Source organism: Ambystoma mexicanum, chromosome 4p (genome assembly GCF_040938575.1).
Source record: "Ambystoma mexicanum isolate Mex_15411 chromosome 4p, UKY_AmexF1_1, whole genome shotgun sequence".
NCBI lineage: Eukaryota > Metazoa > Chordata > Amphibia > Caudata > Ambystomatidae > Ambystoma > Ambystoma mexicanum.
The window spans coordinates 1065300334-1065317840 of NC_090927.1; the positions used below are offsets into that span (position 1 = coordinate 1065300334).

Genomic DNA, 17507 nt, shown 5'->3' on the forward strand with positions numbered 1-17507 from the left:
CTTTATGGGACCCCCAGCCACGGGGGTCACCACATCCAGAAGCATGGACACCTTCATATTTTCATTGTAAACATAATGGGGAGCAGTTATCTGAATTTAATTTCAGCTGAACGCAATCCAGTTCTGCCATGGGTGCAGCAATGCGGACCAAGATGATTTTAAGCTTGGCCTCATCTTGGTATCATACTTGTGTCCCGATGCCACTGAGTGGACAACCGTTGAGTGCTCTCCTGCGTACTGGCTGAGACTCTTTATGTCTTCCCAGGATGCTCTAGGCAGACTGTTTCACGCTGTCAAGTATGAATTGGTAATGTCTGTCTACACGTTTCCTCGGAATGCCCATGGCAGTTCTCCACAGAGTTCACCAGGTCCTGTAGCCTCTCAGATATCTTCCCAAGTTAGGCCAACATGAAGCAGATCTTTCTGATGGTTGTTAATCTGCTTAGAATCACATGCTGTGCATATGGTCCGACATCCAGTGGTAACCACGGAGTATTGCATCTTGTCTTTCGGGATCGAAAGGGGACGTCGGCATAGGCGTGTCTGTAACACTATCCCTATTGTGACGTGTGTAGTACCCAAAATCCCTCACGCGCCGAGGTCCCTCAGATTGTTTTTTTCCGCCCAAATAACTGGTCGCCCTACAGCGGAGCTCTTACTAGAGACATTGTTTATCTTTACAGAATTTCGGTTTAATGCCCCGTTAAGTCACTTTCCTAATAAGAACATCTTCGACGAAGACTACGGAGGAATCATCTACGGCTGTGGTCTCGGCGCCTAAGATCCGGCGGCCGGATTTCCACGTGGTCGAGCCCTCTGGCCGACCTATACAGTAGGGAGAGTGGGTTCGGGGTGGCCATATTGTTATTATGTCTTTCCTCCTTTCCACTTCTTTCCCTTTCAGTCTGGTCATCCTTCCCTTTTGCTATGGAAAGGACTCCTTTTAGATTCTGCCCTAAGTGTAGGGTCAGATATCCTTGGCTGACGAGCACAGGACGTGTAACGCCTGTCTCCCCCTAGAGCACAACGAAAAGCGGTGTTCGGCGTGCAAGCTCCGTGTAAAGCGGTGGGCCCTGTACGGCATGTCACGCGTGGAGCCTCCCTCCCCTACCGCAACACCAGCCGAAAGTGACGGGGATACTTCGGATGCCCAAACGTCCAATGCGGATGTTATAGACCTTGAGGTGGACACTTCTAGGTCTTCCATGCCCGTCCCCGACCCTTCCAGGCTCGACTCTGAACTTGCTACAGGGACTACACCCGGCGACAAGGGCGTACATAAACATCGCACTAAACACACAACCCCTACGCTATCTTCGACCCCTTCGTTGAAAAAGCCGAAAGCGGCAACGGGTCAGTCAAAAATGTCGACAGTTCCCTCGTATCGTGTAGATCCAAAGCCTTCCCCGCATCCGCAACAGCGCATGACGACTGGGCAAACAAAAATGAATAAGGGCGCTACTTCCCAATCTACACACGCCGAAGTTTTGGAGTCCGAAACTTTGACGATTTCCAACGCTTCGATAGGCCTGAAAGTTATGACTAGGCCTCTACCCGGCACTCCGACCGCTGGGCCTTCTGGTGCCGTGGACGGGGTTTCAGCTACCGCCACATCATCGGAGGCTTTGTCTCACGACGATTTGGTTACTATCCGGAAGAGCATCGGTAGGATCACAGCGGCGGTGGGCCTTATCCCGGTCCCGCAGAAAGTTATGGGCCAGGCCACGGAAACATTTCGACAGACTTGGGCCGCGATTCCGATGACTCTTACGTGGATAGTCAACAGCCTCTCTCAGACAACCTGAGAAGTTCCTCTCGACGCCAAAGGGCGGAGAACGCTGTTTCTCCCCACCTAGGCCCTTTTAGGTCCTCGAAATGGACTACTGAAAAGTTCGAGGGATGTATGGATCGGCTGGAGCAGATTATCAGTTCTGCTGACCAGCCTTTGCCGAAAAAGACTTGGGTAGACCCCAACCTTCAAATACAAGATGTTCAGCCCCAGGTTTTCCTACAGGAAGACGTGGCCCACATGGACACATACTGGGACATTTATACTGAAGAAGAGGAATCCTCTCTTCTCGAAAATTATGAAGAAGATCAACAAGAGACGACGGAGAACTGGGAGGAAACCCAGCAAGAAGGACAGGATCCTTGGTCACATCAAGATCAGGACTCTGATATTTTGTGCATCGATTCTCCTGCTTCCACTCCAGCTCGCCAGTCCTCCCCTGTGGATGACCAAATGGCTTTCAACACCATGTTCAAAAAAGCAGCAGAATTCTTCAAAATTGCCACTCAAGAGGCTTTGCCTGAGCAGGATTTTGTGAGGACATTATTAAGGAAAAACCTCCGGCAAGTCAATCCATTCCCCTCCTTAACTCTGTTAAGAGGCGGATAGTCCATCTTTGCTCACACCTGCCCAGACAAGGTCTGTGAACCCGAGAGTCGAAAAATTATTTCGGCCTTCTCCTTCCGACCCTCTATATATCAAGGGGCATGCCATCCTGGATGCACTGGTGGTGACCACTACTCGTAAGAGGGCAGGGGTACCCCTTGCCACTGGAGAATCACCTTCGGACAAGGAGTCTAAAAGATTGTATGCCCTAGGCAAACGTGTCACGTCAGCAGCTGCATATACCATTCGGGTTGCTAATAATACTGCGCTATTAGCAAGCTATGCTGATGCCCAGTGGAACATGCTCCAAGAAGGCCTTCAGGAGGTCCCGGAACCAAGCTTCTCGCCATTGTTGCGGAAGGAAAACTGGTTAACCAGAATGTGGTTAAAAACATCCTGGATACTGCGGAAACATCTGGCAGATCCCTTGCACAAGGGACTCTTCTGAAGAGACACGCATGGCTGCGTATATCGGGGTTTAGACCTGAAACTCAGGTCTCCCTCATTAATATGCCCATCAAAGAGTCAAACCTCTTTGGGAAAGCAGTTGATGAAGCGTTGGAGACAGCCAAGAAGCAGCATGAGACCTTAAAGTCTCTGCAACAAATTACACAAAAATCCTCTTCCCAGAGGGGTATAACTCTCAGCGGTCCTTTCGAGGACAAGCTCGTGCCGGTCAAAACAACTATGGCACGGGCAGCTTCAACAATAACCAAACATCTGGAAGCCCTGCTTACTATCCCTCAAGGGGTCAGAAACGTGGCAAGGGTAGAGGCAGAGACCCCAATCCCAGAAGAGCCACAGCCTCGGGTCAGAAATGACCACCAAGTCCAGGTCCCCTCCCATGCCTCCCCGGTCGGGGGGCGATTAATATCTTTCCTCAATGCATGGGAGGGGATAACTTCCGACCAGTGGGTCTTAAAGATGGTCGCCCACGGTTATTGCGTGGAATTCTCCCGACCTCCACAGTTCAGACCGCCAAGCTCACGGCACCTTTCACCGGACCATCTAAACATCCTGATTCAAGAGGTGGAAGCACTGCTGGCAAAGGACGCCATAGAAGCCGTTCCTATTCTTCAAGTAAACAAGGGTATTTATTCAGTGTACTTCCTTGTACCCAAAAAGGATCTCAGCATGCATCCTGTTCTAGATCTGCGCCCAGCGAACAAGTTCATAAAACCCCAGAAGTTTTGCATGATAACACTACAAGAAGTGATCCCATTGCTGAAACGGGGGGGACTTCATGGCAACATTGGATATGAAAGATGCATATTTTCATATTTCAATGTTGCCAGCGCACAGAAAATACCTAAGGTTCATGATCCAGAACAAACACTAACAGTTCAAAGTACTCCCCTTCGGAATTTCCTCGGCACCAAGGGTGTTTACCAAAGTCCTGGCAGTGGCAGCAGCACACCTGCGCAGACTATCAGTCCCAGTCTAGCCTTACCTCGACGACTAGCTCATTTCGGGGGACTCGTTCGACACTTGTTTTTCGAACACCCAAAAAACAGTAGATCTCCTCTTCAGCATGGCCTTTTCAATCAACGAAAAGAAGTCCAGCCTAGTCCCCAGCCAAATAAAACAATTTCTGGGGGCACTAATTCGGACGGAAGATGGTCTTGTCTTCCCCTCCAGCGAGAGGGTTCAGAACATGCTCTCTCAGATTCCTCAATATGTTGCCAGTCGAGAGGTGACGGTACGCAAAGCCATGCGGTTGCTCGGGATGATGGCGTCATGTATATACTTGGTTCCCCACGCGCGACTGCGCGTGCGTCCCATGCAAGAGTGGCTCAACAGCCAGTGGTGTCAGGCAAGCGGACAATGGGAGGATCTGGTAGTTGTCTCGCCAGCCCTTGTTCTCTCTCTGCAGTGGTGGTCGAGGGAAAACCTCCTCAAGGGGAATACCTTCACCACCCCTGCAGTGGAAGCCACTCTCACGACAGACGCATCTCTCATGGGGTGGGGGGCTCACCTGCTTCAGCAGACAGCACACAGAGTGTGGTCCCCTCAAGTAGCATCCAATCATATAAACTTACTGGAGCTATTAGCAGTGTTCAAAGCATTGAAAGCCTTTCAGGTACAACTGCAAGGGAAAATGGTGCTAAACTTAACCGACAGCACTGCAGCAATGTATTACCTGAACAAACAGGGGGGCACTCACTCTCCAGGGCTATCCAAGCTGTCCCAAAACATTTGGATATGGGCTCTAAACACAAGATGTTTTTGTTGTCCCAACATGTTCCAGGGGAACTCAATCTTCTAGCAGATGTACTCAGCAGAGATTTTCCTCTGCCAGAAGAATACGAATGGCGACTGCACGAAGACATTGTATCCAGCGTCTTCGCAGAATGGGGGTTCCCAGAGATCGATCTGTTCGCTACTCAGGAGAATGCCCAATGCCAAGACTACGCCTCCAGGTAGCCCCAGAACCGGTCCAAGCGGAACGGTCTCTGGATAACTTGGTCGGGGAAATTTGTCTACGCTTTCCCCCCCACCGACTCCCCTTCTCAACAAGATAGTGCACAAGATGCACCAGGAACCAGTTACCATGATACTAGTGGCCCCCATGTGGGCCCGCCAACCATGGTTCGCTCACCTGATGGAAATGTCCCTCTCCCCACCAGTCAAGCTGCCCTGCCCGTACAACATATTGTCTCAGGACAGGGGTGAAACCCTACACCCGTGCCCCCAAACCCTGAATTTAGCAGCCTGGCTCCTGAGATCATAGAGTTTGGGCACTTGCAACTCCCTCAGAGGTGCATGGACATACTCAGGGAAGCGAGGAAACCTAATACATGTTATTGCTACGCTAGCAAGTGGAAAAGTTTCGTCATCTGGTGCAATTCCAAGGGTGTCAATCCTATCGATTGCTCACCCTCACACATTGTGTTGTATCTAACCCACCTGTTGGACTCTGGGTTAGTCTTTAATTCCCTAAAGGTTCATCTGGCTGCTTTGTCAGCCTACACCACATCACAGCAAAAGGTATTGTGGTGGAAGATACCGGTGATTAAAGCCTTTAGGGAAGGAGTTAAGAGAATTTATCCTCCCATCTCTCACGCAGCCCCTGGATGGGATCTGAATGTGGTTTTAACCAGGCTCATGGGAGCTCCCTTCGAGCCTATGCATAAAGCAAGTCTGAAAGACCTGACTTATAAGACAGCCTTCCTAGTGACTATCACTTCTATCAGAAGGGTTAGCGAACTACAGGCTCTTTCTGTTTTAGACCCCTTTTTTACAGTCCACAAAGATAAGGTAGATCTGCGCACACATCCCAGGTTTGCGCCTACATTCATTTCGAAGTTCCATGTGAACCAGTCAATCGAACTACCCACTTTCTTCCAGAACCCTATTAACATGGCCGAAAGAAGCCTTCACACACTAGACGTGCGCAGGGCAGTCATGTTACCTGGAGAAAACTGAACCACTAAGAAAGACTAAACAATTCTTCGTTTCAGTGGCAGCTGGTAGAGAAGGGGATCCTGTCTCTAAATCAGCTATCTCAAGGTGGATTGACAAATGCATCACACTATGTTACACTCTTGCGAATAGAGAACTGCCCTTCAGGCCTAGAGCACATTCTACTCGAGGCACTGGGGCATCCATAGCATTCATTGCAAATGTTCCTCTTGAGTCCATTTGCAAAGCGGCAAACCTGGAGTTCTGTACACACCTTTACAAAACACTATTGCCTAGACACTCATTCTAGGTCTGATTCTCAGGTGGGACAAGCAGTACTAAGACATCTTTTCTCTACTGTTCCTTCTCACAACCCACCTCCAACTCCAGGTACTGCTCGCTAGTCTATGCACAGCATGTGATTCTAAGCAGATTAACAAGCATCAGAAGACATGCATTACTTACCATAATAGCATTTCTGATGATTGTATCTGCTTAGATTCACATGCGCTGACCCAACCGCCCCGCTCGGGGTGGAAGGAACATAGACTTCTTACTACTTTCTCTCTTTATGTACTCACTCACTATAGCCTTGGGCTCCCTCATGGCAGAAAAAATACAATCGGAGGGACCTCGGCGCGTGAGGGATTTTGGGTACTACAAACGTCACAATAGGGATAGTGTTACAGACACGCCTATGCTGACGTCCCCTTTCGGTCCCCGAAAGACAAGATGCAATACTCCGCGGTTACCACTGGATGTCGGACCATATGCACAGCATGTGAATATAAGCAGATACAATCATCAGAAATGCTATTACGTAAGTAATGCATGTCATAATGCAAAGGGCCACGCAGGGAGGGGTCTGCTACACAAATAGAGTACCTGAAAGGGACCTGCAAGCTAAAATTATGCCCCTAGTCACAGTCCTTTGCCTTAATCTGGGGCATTGCAGGTTGGTCTGGGAATCCACTGTGTGCCTCCTCTGAGACCAGCATCACGCTATGGGTGGCCACATCTGTCCCCCATTACCACCTCATCCAGTATCCACAGGGAACGTCAGGGGACTTAGTTACAATGTTCTTTTGCAGTGCTCGACTGTGCACCCCAAACACACCAATCTGGTGGTTCTATCCTGATAACAACTTTATTTGTGCCCAGTTGAACTAAGGTTGCCTGAGTACCTGAGGTTTCCAACCACAAGCAATCTCGTGCATGCCGCAATGTTTACAAGCGATTGCATGGAACATCAACAGCACATATATTGAATTAACAAGATGAGTGTCCAGTAATGCCTTATAATGGGCCTAATCAACTCTGCAAGAAAGCCAAAAAATATGCATTGATACAACAGAATTGGCTCCACGTCTGGTGCCATTCAAAAGGTGCCATGCATTCTCCCGTACTCCACCTTTGTTCTTCATGGGTCCTCTTGCCCCGTTTCCATGATCAATAATGTACATGAACAAATGAAAAACACATCCATTTACAAAGGGAGAATGAAAGGGAGACCCCACAACCCCTTTAGGTGCCTAGTTTCTGTTGCCATGAATGACAGTGATTTGCCTCTGCCCGGATGAAGCCAAATAAGAGACCCATATACCAGGGAGGGCAGAGTCAAGACTGGTCTATCACTGTGAGAACCCTGCTTTCTCCCATGTCCACTGCTACACTAGCACCAAGAGGCCATCCACATAGCAGAAGACACACTGTAGAGCACAGTAGATTACATCACATTATACTAAGAAATCTGGGAATCATATTTGGGCAGGCATGTCATTTTCACAGCAAGAACATTGCATAGATGTGTTTGTCACCCTACAGTTACAATTGCTCATTGTCGTGGTTTGGTAATATTAGTGCAAGATCATCAATTTTGGGCTTATTGACAGATTGCAAGGGCTGTAGAATAAGGCATTCAGAGGTGTTCTGAATTTACAGAAAAGTGACCAGGTGAAGCCCTCCCTGGAAGTACTGCACTGGCTTCCAGTGGAGTCGGTGATCAAATTCAAAATATTGTCTGGTTCATATAGCCTGAACAACACTACCGAGCACTTGCAAACACTAGCTGCCCACTAAGCATCAGCCAGGAACGGTCCTTCAATTCACTCTCACGCAATTGTTTTATGATTTTTCAAATGTCAAACACATGGCAGTAGATCACTTTGCTTCCAGGGCCTACACTCTGGAACACACTCATCCCACCATGTGGGAACGACTGGTCCACCTACCATTCAGGCAGACCAATTCAGGCTGGGATTTGACAAATGACTGCACCTTCACAGATGATAGTTTGGGGAAAATGGATAAGCAAACACATTTGCATTTGGTTTGATTGTAACTGTCCAGAATTGTCCCCCCTCCAATTATTCTAGTGGACTAAAGATCACTGTGAAAAGGCCAAAAGGAGATTTGGGGAGCTTTATGAATTGCTGGATTAAAGAAATAATGGATGGATAAACCATGACATCCACACTTATGCATGGAGATACCAACCATGGCGTGTCATTGGTTATATAATAGGTGAAACCGAATATTTTCCAATTAATGTTGGTGAGGGGCAGGGATTAGCGGGTAACCTGAGAAAAATAGACAGCATAAATGCCACTGTGGCAGTAGGACATCTTGTCAGAATAGAATTTGCCCACGTCTTCGCTGGAAGTATGGACAGGCAGAGAAAAAAGTTTTCTGATGACACGTAATGTGAATAGGATGAATGATTGCCCTTGGGGATTTGGGGGGACAGTTGCGAGTTGCAATTAGGAGAGCTGGAGGAGAATCTTTTGCAATGTGTTTCTTTTGGACATGTTCAACCGATCTGAGGAGCCATCGTAGTGATGTTTACGGTTCTCTGTAGGTGGTGATGCAAACAGAATGGCCCGAAGTGAAGGGTAATGTCAAAAGAGAAGATCCAGGAATGGTGGGGAGGTGGACAGCAAATTTGCAAAGTATACTGGGGTAATGGGGGGATAATACGTGGTGCCAATTTTAATAACGTTCTAATTTACTGAGTTGTTAAAATAATTGTCTCTATTTTTTCCTTATAGTGGTTTATCTAATCTTTTGTGATCGTTAGTCGCTGAATTCTTCCTGCTCTAAGATGTTTGAACCTTGCATTGCTTATTCTTAAAATGCCATTGCCTTCTCTGTCACTCTTAATTTCTTGTATAATGCAAAGCGTCTCTCAAAGTGAGTTTTAGAGTTTTGAGCTTGTGCAATGCTAAGAAACAATGACCAAAGAATACTTTTAAACAGTTCTTTGTGAGGTCCCTTTTTCCTAATTGCTATATAATGGTTGGTATAGGAGACATTCAAGACTTTTCCCATAGTCCGAGAGAGAGAGAGAGAGAGAGAGAGAGGGAGAGAGAGAGAGAGTCTGTGCGTGCGTTATGTCACTATCAGTCCTAGACACATGATGGCAATAACAAATGTGTTAAGGCAACAAAGCCCTCATCTGGGATGGGAGATACTGTGGGGTAATCTCGATATATGATGCACTTACTGACCTGTCGTCATGGCGAGAAACAATGCTTATAATAGTAGGAACTGACACATGACTAGCAGTAATACCTGAACAAATTAATATTTAATGGAGAAAACATGAAATTAGCATGTCCATTTTCTATGGGCGATATGGAAACTGCATGGTCGTTTTTCTGGGGCACTGTAGAAAAGGGCATGACAATATGTGCTAACTGGGTTAGTTCTAAATGGCAAATCTGCCCATTAAGCCTACTATTTTAACCATTGACCTGTAATATTTGAGCAATACTCTGATATTGACAGCACACTCGGATTCTTGATCAAGACACAGATAAACACAGATATACATGTGACGTATCTGGTTGAAAAGTGGTAGCATACTGACAGACAGCAACACTTCCAGCACTCCAATTCTATTTATGTCTAGGGCAGGAACAGGGATGTGCATTGTGATTGCATGTTACCCTGATGGATACAGGGTAGTACTTCAGTGATGTGGAAAACCAGTGTCTACTATGAATCATGTGGTTCTATTGAGTGCAACATTTCCAATGGGCACATGCATCATTTGCAAATACATTTTTCCATTTAATGTCACAGTCGTGGTCTCTGAAACATTGCAATGGCTCATATGTCCCTATTCCCAACTGTCTAAACATTCAATATCTTATTATTCAATTTCTGTTGTGAAAAATATACCATATGGACCATTGGTAGTATTTCAGAAAGATGTGCACTAGAACCAACGCTGGGATACACATACTCCTCTCAGATGTGTGCCTGCTAGTTTTTACTGGATTCACAAAGCCTGCAGCTGAAGCACACCTGAAGATGCCAGGAGCTTCTCTGAGGTCCCCTTTAGCAAATCTATGCGAATCACGTTTACACGTAAGCATCTGGAAGTTGCTTCCTCCATATAAACATTTTAGCATCTTTCAGGCTTTGTGAAACAGGTGGGTGTTAGGTAGCAGGTGCAAATCTGACTTGCTCATGGGCATCTCATTATACATTTCAAAAATGATTTGTGGCAAGGACCTGCCTAAGCTTGTGGGTATTGAAGCCCCTGCTGTTTGAAGGTCCATCACCCGCCACTTTCCTGCATGACTGACTCACGAAGGACTGCATGTGGTGAGATACATGATACGTGTGCACTACTGACAGTGGTCAATAGAGCAAGTTGTGATATGAGTTCAGCTGGATCGATCAAGTGTGATGTCCCCTCTGCTCAGTGTGGAAACATAGTAATATCATGCTGCCTAACTCAAAACAGGAAAGGAGCCTATGTCTGAGGGTTTCTTGATACAATCTCTTTGATGAGAAATAGGGTGAGCTCTCTTCCAGCTGCTAGTATTGTAATGAGATTGTTTTGGTTTAGGATCTGAGAGGTGTCATACAGAAGATATGCAGTTTCCTGGGAAAGCAGCTGGATGACCAAACTGTGGACACAATTGTGGAACAAGCAACATTTAGGAACATGAAAAAAGACCCGCTGGCCAATTACGCGTTGAACTTTGCGACTAATAAAGAAACTAAAGAATTCCTGCGTAAAGGTAGTGCTTACATGAAAAAGAAACCTGAATCCATAATAACTGTTACTTATGATATAATTCAATTATTACATATAGAGTCCTCTCTCCTGCCTCCTCATGCTTGTTACATGCCACTGTTCCACTCTCTCACAGGTCTACCATCTTCACTCCTACCTCCTGCCTCCAACCCCCCCCAAAGGCCCCCCCCGGACATCCCTTGTTCAGAGACTGATTTGTGATATGTGCCAGATGGTAAATACTCGTGGCCTTCCGCAAAAATTTTAAAAAAATTGCAATATGGTTTACTCGTTCTCTCCCAAATTCCTGCTTGTCTCCGCCATTCCACTTCCCTTCCATGTAGCCGGACTGATATCACATGTACGAGCTGTCTTCATAGGACTCGACAGGTAAGGTTTGGAATACTGTATGCTAAATAGTGTTGTAGCATTACAGGTGGGGAGCTAGGGGATTTCATTTGGAATGGAGTTTGAAACAAGGGAATGGACTGAGACTTTGAGCTTCTTTGATCCACGTGGGCCATCTGGGCTTGCTTGGTTGGGTGCCTACAGGAGGTTTTTGCCCGTACGTCGGAAACACTGCTTGATGCTCCTGGCATTCATCCCCATCTACGCTGAGCTTGCCTAAAGGTAGGCTATTTCTTGGATGAAAATGTCCTGGTTAAAAGGAATGGCCTGTGTGATGAAATCCCTGCCTTACGGGTGGATCGCAGTGTTTCCAAAGGGGCTGGGCGCCATCTTGGGCTATGTGATGCTGGTGTAGGGGCTACATCAGGAGGATTGGCTACTCTCATTATGCTATGTGTGGGACGCAGGGACTCGTCACATTTCTGTTAAGGGAACTTCATGGTATGGCTCAATGTGTGGGAACATCAGCAGTCTTTTGCTACAAAATGTCCATATTACCTGGGATCCCTGGTGTTAAGAACCTGCCTGCTATTGCCTCAGGGAAATCGGTTTGCTTTGTTCCTATTCATAGAGAAACGTTAGCCAACAGCTCATTCATGAATACCAAGACACTAGAAAGCATACGTATAGTGTAGCTACACATTTGAGAGAATTGTTCCTGAGATGTTTCAACAGCGGGGAGATCCTGTACGCACGTTCTGCTTCCGGCATGTGCAGGAGTAAAACCCTAGATGGCAACCCTGATGGCTTGGACTACGGCTCTACATCTTAGGGGTGGCGCTTCCCAAACCATGCCTTGTTGTTCTGAGCCACCATCCATGGTTATCGACACCAAACACATGTCAGGGGAAAGGGACAAGTTCAAAGCAGGGAGAGGCCATCCTAGGCACAGTTGATAAAAGACAACCAATCCCGATTTCATGGGCAAACACACTTAAGTTCTCTAAACACAGAGCACGGGTGGGATGTGGGATCAAGTGCTCATAAAAGGAAGAGACCTTGACACAAGAGCGTGGGAGATTGGAATAGGAGCTCACTTGCCATTTTTAGAGAGGAGAGCAGAAGTAGAAGGACACAGGAGACCAGAAGAAAGAAAAAGGAGGCTGGGGAAGAATGGAGGAGGCTGAGGAAGGAAGATAAAGGTGGAGGATGAGAGATACCCAGACTGTTGCAGAGAGAGAAAGACCCACATGTTTGGGGGGAGGGGGAGAGAGAGAGATCCAGGGTGTTGGGAAGAGTAGGACACAATTTACTGGCAAAAGAAGAACCCACAGATTGGAGAGATTGGAGAGAGAGAGAGAGACAGACAGACAGAGAGACCAGGTTGCTATGGAATATCAGACTCAGAAGCTTTGCGTGCAGAGTGATACCAACGGAACAGAGTAAAGAAAAGACCCAGAAGTTGGGGAAAGAGACCCAGAGAAAAGGGATGGAGAAACATCAAGGACACTGGGACGCAAGAAACCCAGGAGGTTGAGCAATAAATGTGGCCCTGAATATAGAGGTGCCTCAAAAGGAGGATGGGATGAGAGCGGTCCAGGAGAAGTGGGTGAGGGATGCCAAAGGAGACATGGTAATATAATTTAAGGAGGTGGTGGCGAGGGTAGTCCTGGAAGAGATGGTGAAGAAGCAGGCTCTGAAAGTGCCTAGAAAGGAGAATCTGAAGATGAGGGATTTAAAAGGAGATGTGAGAAAGAAGAGGTGATGGGAAGATCAGGAGACAACAATGGTCTGTTTAGATCAACCTGCACCTATTCGCCACATTTGCTTTATTGCATGAATCCTTCAAGAAGGACCAGTACTCAACTTGTTGCTTTGAACATTTTTTAACCTCCCCAGGACACATTCACTTTTGAGTTTCCCCAGATAATTGCCCATATTTTGGTGAACGACTATCCTGCCACAAGTTTAGATATTTTGTTCACATTCTAGGTGCAAAACATGAATTTCCTTTGCCTTTTTAAGTCAGGCTAAAAAAGTATTAAGACTGTTCATTCACATCTGGCCTAGGTATAAACATAACCTGCTCTGTAACACCATCCAGGTAGAATATTCCCAATTGTAAAGGGAGGCAACATGAATATAGAATATTTGTCACTAAGACCAGAGTATGTCCTGAAGATACATTAAAGGATCCTGGATGTCCTGGTGCACCAAAGCTCAGTAGAGCTGGGGACATTGGTGAGACTGAAAAATATTACTTAGGAGAAGGACACAAGCTGTTGATAACATCCTATACACATTACCAAGACACCAACAGCACCAGCAAGCTAAGCTACAGAAAAGTCAGGAATATAAAGGAGCCTTGCTCACTCATCAGAAAATCCTTGCAACCAGTAGTTGGTCAGACACCAACTTTGGAAAATTCTGAAACTACTGATTGTGCATAAAGGATAGCATTAGCTGGATGTGCCATCCTTTGTCAGGAACCAGAGAGGGCCTTTCAGTTTAATTCTGGTATTGCAAGTTGACCCAGTAAGGACCACATACATCCAGAAGATGCACATTCTCAGACAAGCTTGAATGTGAATCTAACCCGTTGGGAATTGCCTTAATAGAGCCAATGATTTGTTATCCTATGTATTTTTATGTCACATACTATCACCACACCATCAGTCAGTCAAACAACTTTATTTGGCCTAAAAGGCATCAAAGTACATCCTAATAATACAGTTCTAATACATAATTACAGCAAACATAACAGAAAAAAAGAAAAAGATAGACAAGCAGAACCCCTGAAGGAGGTGCACCCTCCTTGAATGCAACAATACAAATCTTATGACCAAAGATCAATAACCAACGTCTCTATGCCTCTTTTAGCTCCCAATGTGCCTCAGACCCAATGGAGTAAGATTTGCCCCAGAGAGGGGTCTGTTACTAATAGGGTCACCCAGGGGGGACCCAAGTGCAGAGACAGGGGAGGAGCTGACTGTAATCCCACTTTTTCTCATCCGCCCGTGCTGATTATATTTTGCCAAGACATCCCTTGCCATGTGGGCGTCCCTTTAGACCAGTTTAACAATGTCCGTTTTGGCAGGAAACTTGGACAGTCTGGAGCACTCTAACATAGAGCCCCTGGACACAAACCCACAGTCCCCCACATCCTGCATCCAATGAAGGCATTTATTCAGAAGGGCATCCTTTGGTTCTCTTGTAGATTGAGATCGTTTTGGAACCCCATGGAGGAACACCATGAAGCTACTACAACCTTCATGTATAGGGTTCCCAGACAAAGAGCTCCCCTGACTGGGGATTAAAGCATGAGCCACCCTCCTCACTGGGTGCATGTTGCCCTTGGCCATCAGAACAATGTTACGCGATGGAGGGGGCTCGTCCCCCATGGTTAGGCTCCCTGTGGGCTCCATCATTGAGGGTGGCACTAGGCGTGGGACCACCTCTGGTCGACCCTTCATGTGTGCGGGAATCAGATCAGCATAGGCAAGGGGGTTACGGTAGCATGAGAGATGTTTCCCTATGTCAGAAGCTGGACAAGACCCCTCAGACCTAGCCCTTAAGGAACCCTCTCCACCCCTCCCCACGCCTCCCTCTCCCATAACCTCCTCACCCCCTTAATCAAAACCAGTAACAGATTTTTTATCTCAGCCAGATCAGAGAGCCGGTGTTGACAAGAACAACTTGCTATATTGGCAGGTGCTGTGGGAGATAGGGCTGGCATGCAGTACTCTCCTTTTGGGTGGGGATTGGGAACCCAAAGAGGACTAAGACGTAGGAAAGAGCTGGCACACGAGGGATATTCTGGCATGGGCTTGCTCCAGGTGCTAGATGGAAGGCTAAGCTGCTTTCCCTCTTCCAAACCTTCTGAGCCCAGGTACCCTGGATCAAAGGCCGGGGGCACAAGAGAACAGGAGGGGGTGGGCTTCAGGAAGAGCCAGTGATGCATGTGGAACTGTGACGGGGTTTGGGACAAAAGGAGAGTGAGCAAACACCAGCACCAGAGATGGGGCCAATAGAACACGACATCCAGTCAAATGTATAATGTTCCTGGAAATCCTTTCACAGCCGTTGGCTAGGGTATCCAAGAGATCAGCGGTGGCCACACTGTCAAGACCCCCCCACCCAGGGGTTAACAAGTCAGCAGCAGGCACAGGTTCATCTAGAAAGGATCTGGCCAGACCAGGAGGGAGGAATGGCTATGAAAAAATCTGTGGGTAATCCCAGGGGGCCGTTGTGGGGGCCCCACCTGAAGGCCGTGGGTGCACGGTAACTCAGGTTCAGGCCCCCCTTGCACTCACTCTGGGTCACAAATAATGGCCAGACCAGAAGGGAGGAATGGCTATCCATAGTAGGTCTTTCCAAATCCTTTGTTCGTGGTGCAGCATGCACTTTAAATATTGCTCGAGTGTCTGATTGGTTCTCTCGGTTTGGCCGTTCGTTTGGGGATGGTGACTGGTAGATAGCCGAACGTCGATCTGCGCCATTGCACAGCATTTTTTCCAGACGTTTGAAACAAACTGGCTGCCTCGATCAGAGACCAGAACCGAAGGGAAGCCATGTAGCTTAACCATGCCCTCCAGGAACACTTTTGCTAAAGTGGCTGCGTCTGGGAGGCTTTTGAGAGGAATAAAATGGGTCATCTTCGAGAATAAGTCCACAACTACAAGGATGGTGTTGAACCCTTGGCTTGGTGGTAGATCAGTGATGAAGTCAAGGGAAAGAGTGTGCCATGGAACTGGAGGACTGTCCAATGGTTGTGGTAGACCAGGTGGTTTTTGTTTCTGTGATTTATTTTGCGCGCAGACACTGCAGGACTGAATATACTGAATGATGTCCTTACGCCAGGTAGGCCACCAAAAGTTCTCTTTCACCTTAGCTAAGGTTTTGGCGATCCCAGGATGTCCTTCGATCAGTGAATTGTGATAGTTTGAAATAATATGCTGTTGTAATTCCTTCTTGGGTACATATAGGCGATCCCTAAAAAAGGGTAGGTGGTCCTTGATGGTATATTGTTCTCCTTGAGTTTGCCATGCGAGGTAGGCATCAGGATTCATTGCCCGTTGGATTTCTTTTCATAGTTCTGCTTGTGTTAAGGCTGTCGTGATACCCAAGAGTTTGTCTTCAGGTATAATAGGTACTGGGTCTGGTGTTGTATATACTATTTCATCTATGCCCATGCGAGATAAGGCATCCGCCTTTCCGTTTCTGACTCCTGGTCGAAATGTGATTACATAATCATATTCGGCGAAGAAAAAAGCCCACTGTAATTGGCGCGAGGACTGGGCCTTGGCTGTTTCGAGATATTGCAGGTTTCGGTGGTCTGTGATGACTGTAATGGTGTGTCTGGCCCCCAGAAGGTAGTGCTGCCAGGCTTTAAAGGCGGATTTGATAGCCAGGAGTTCCTTGTCCGTGATGGCATAATTCATCTTTGGAGGTGAGAACTTTTTCGACCAGAAGGCCACAGGATGTAGCTGGCCGGTTTCCGGGTCTCTCTGTGAAAGGACATTCCCCATTGCGAGACTGGACGCATCAGTTTCAACGACATAAGGGAGGTCTGGACGAGGATGTCGCAGGATTGGAGCGGAGGTAAACCTTTGTTTATGTTCCTGAAAGGCTTCTTCTGCTTCTTCGGTCCAAGCAAACTTTTTATTGTTTTTTCATAATAGTACTGTGATTGGGTGCACAACCTGAGAGAAGTCTGCGATTAACCGGCGGTAGAAGTTCGCAAAGCCCAGCATGCTTTGTACCCCTTTCAGAGACGTCGGTGAAGGCCATTTAAGAATGGCATCTACCTTGTGCACGTCTATTCTGATGCCTCCTGGAGTAAGGATAAAACCAAGAAATTCTACTTCGGTGACGTGAAAAAAACATTTTTCAAGCTTTGCAAACAAGCGATGTTGACGGAGCTTTGTGAGGACTGAATGAATGTGCCTGACATGATCTTGTTCCGAGGCTGAGTATACTAAGATGTCGTCTATGTACACTAAGGCGAACACATCAATTAACTCCCTTAAGATGTCGTTCATGAAATATTGGAATGGCGCAGGAGCATTGCATAACCCGAAGGGCATGACTTGATATTCAAACAAGCCATCCTTAGTACGGAAGGCGGTTTTCCATTCATCTCCTTTTCTGACTCGGACCAGGTGGTACGCTCCTCGAAGGTCCAATTTGGTATACATCTGGGCATCTTTAACTTGGTCTAGCATCTCAGGGATAAGTGGCAAGGGGTAGCGGTTCTTCATGGTGACCTGGTTCAATGTGCGGTAGTCAATACAGGTTCTCAAGTCTCCTTCCTTTTTCGGTACGAAGAACAAA

At 47.0% G+C, this 17507-nt stretch overlaps 1 protein-coding gene across 1 annotated transcript in view; it reads left to right on the forward strand.

Annotated features, from left to right (window-relative positions):
* Positions 1 to 17507, forward strand: part of LOC138453629 (amine sulfotransferase-like) — a 438834-nt gene that overhangs the window by 395064 nt on the left and 26263 nt on the right. The window contains exon 7 of the mRNA XM_069606655.1: positions 10656 to 10830. Coding sequence (XP_069462756.1) covers positions 10656 to 10830 — 175 coding nt within the window. The remainder of the gene's footprint in view (positions 1 to 10655; positions 10831 to 17507) is intronic.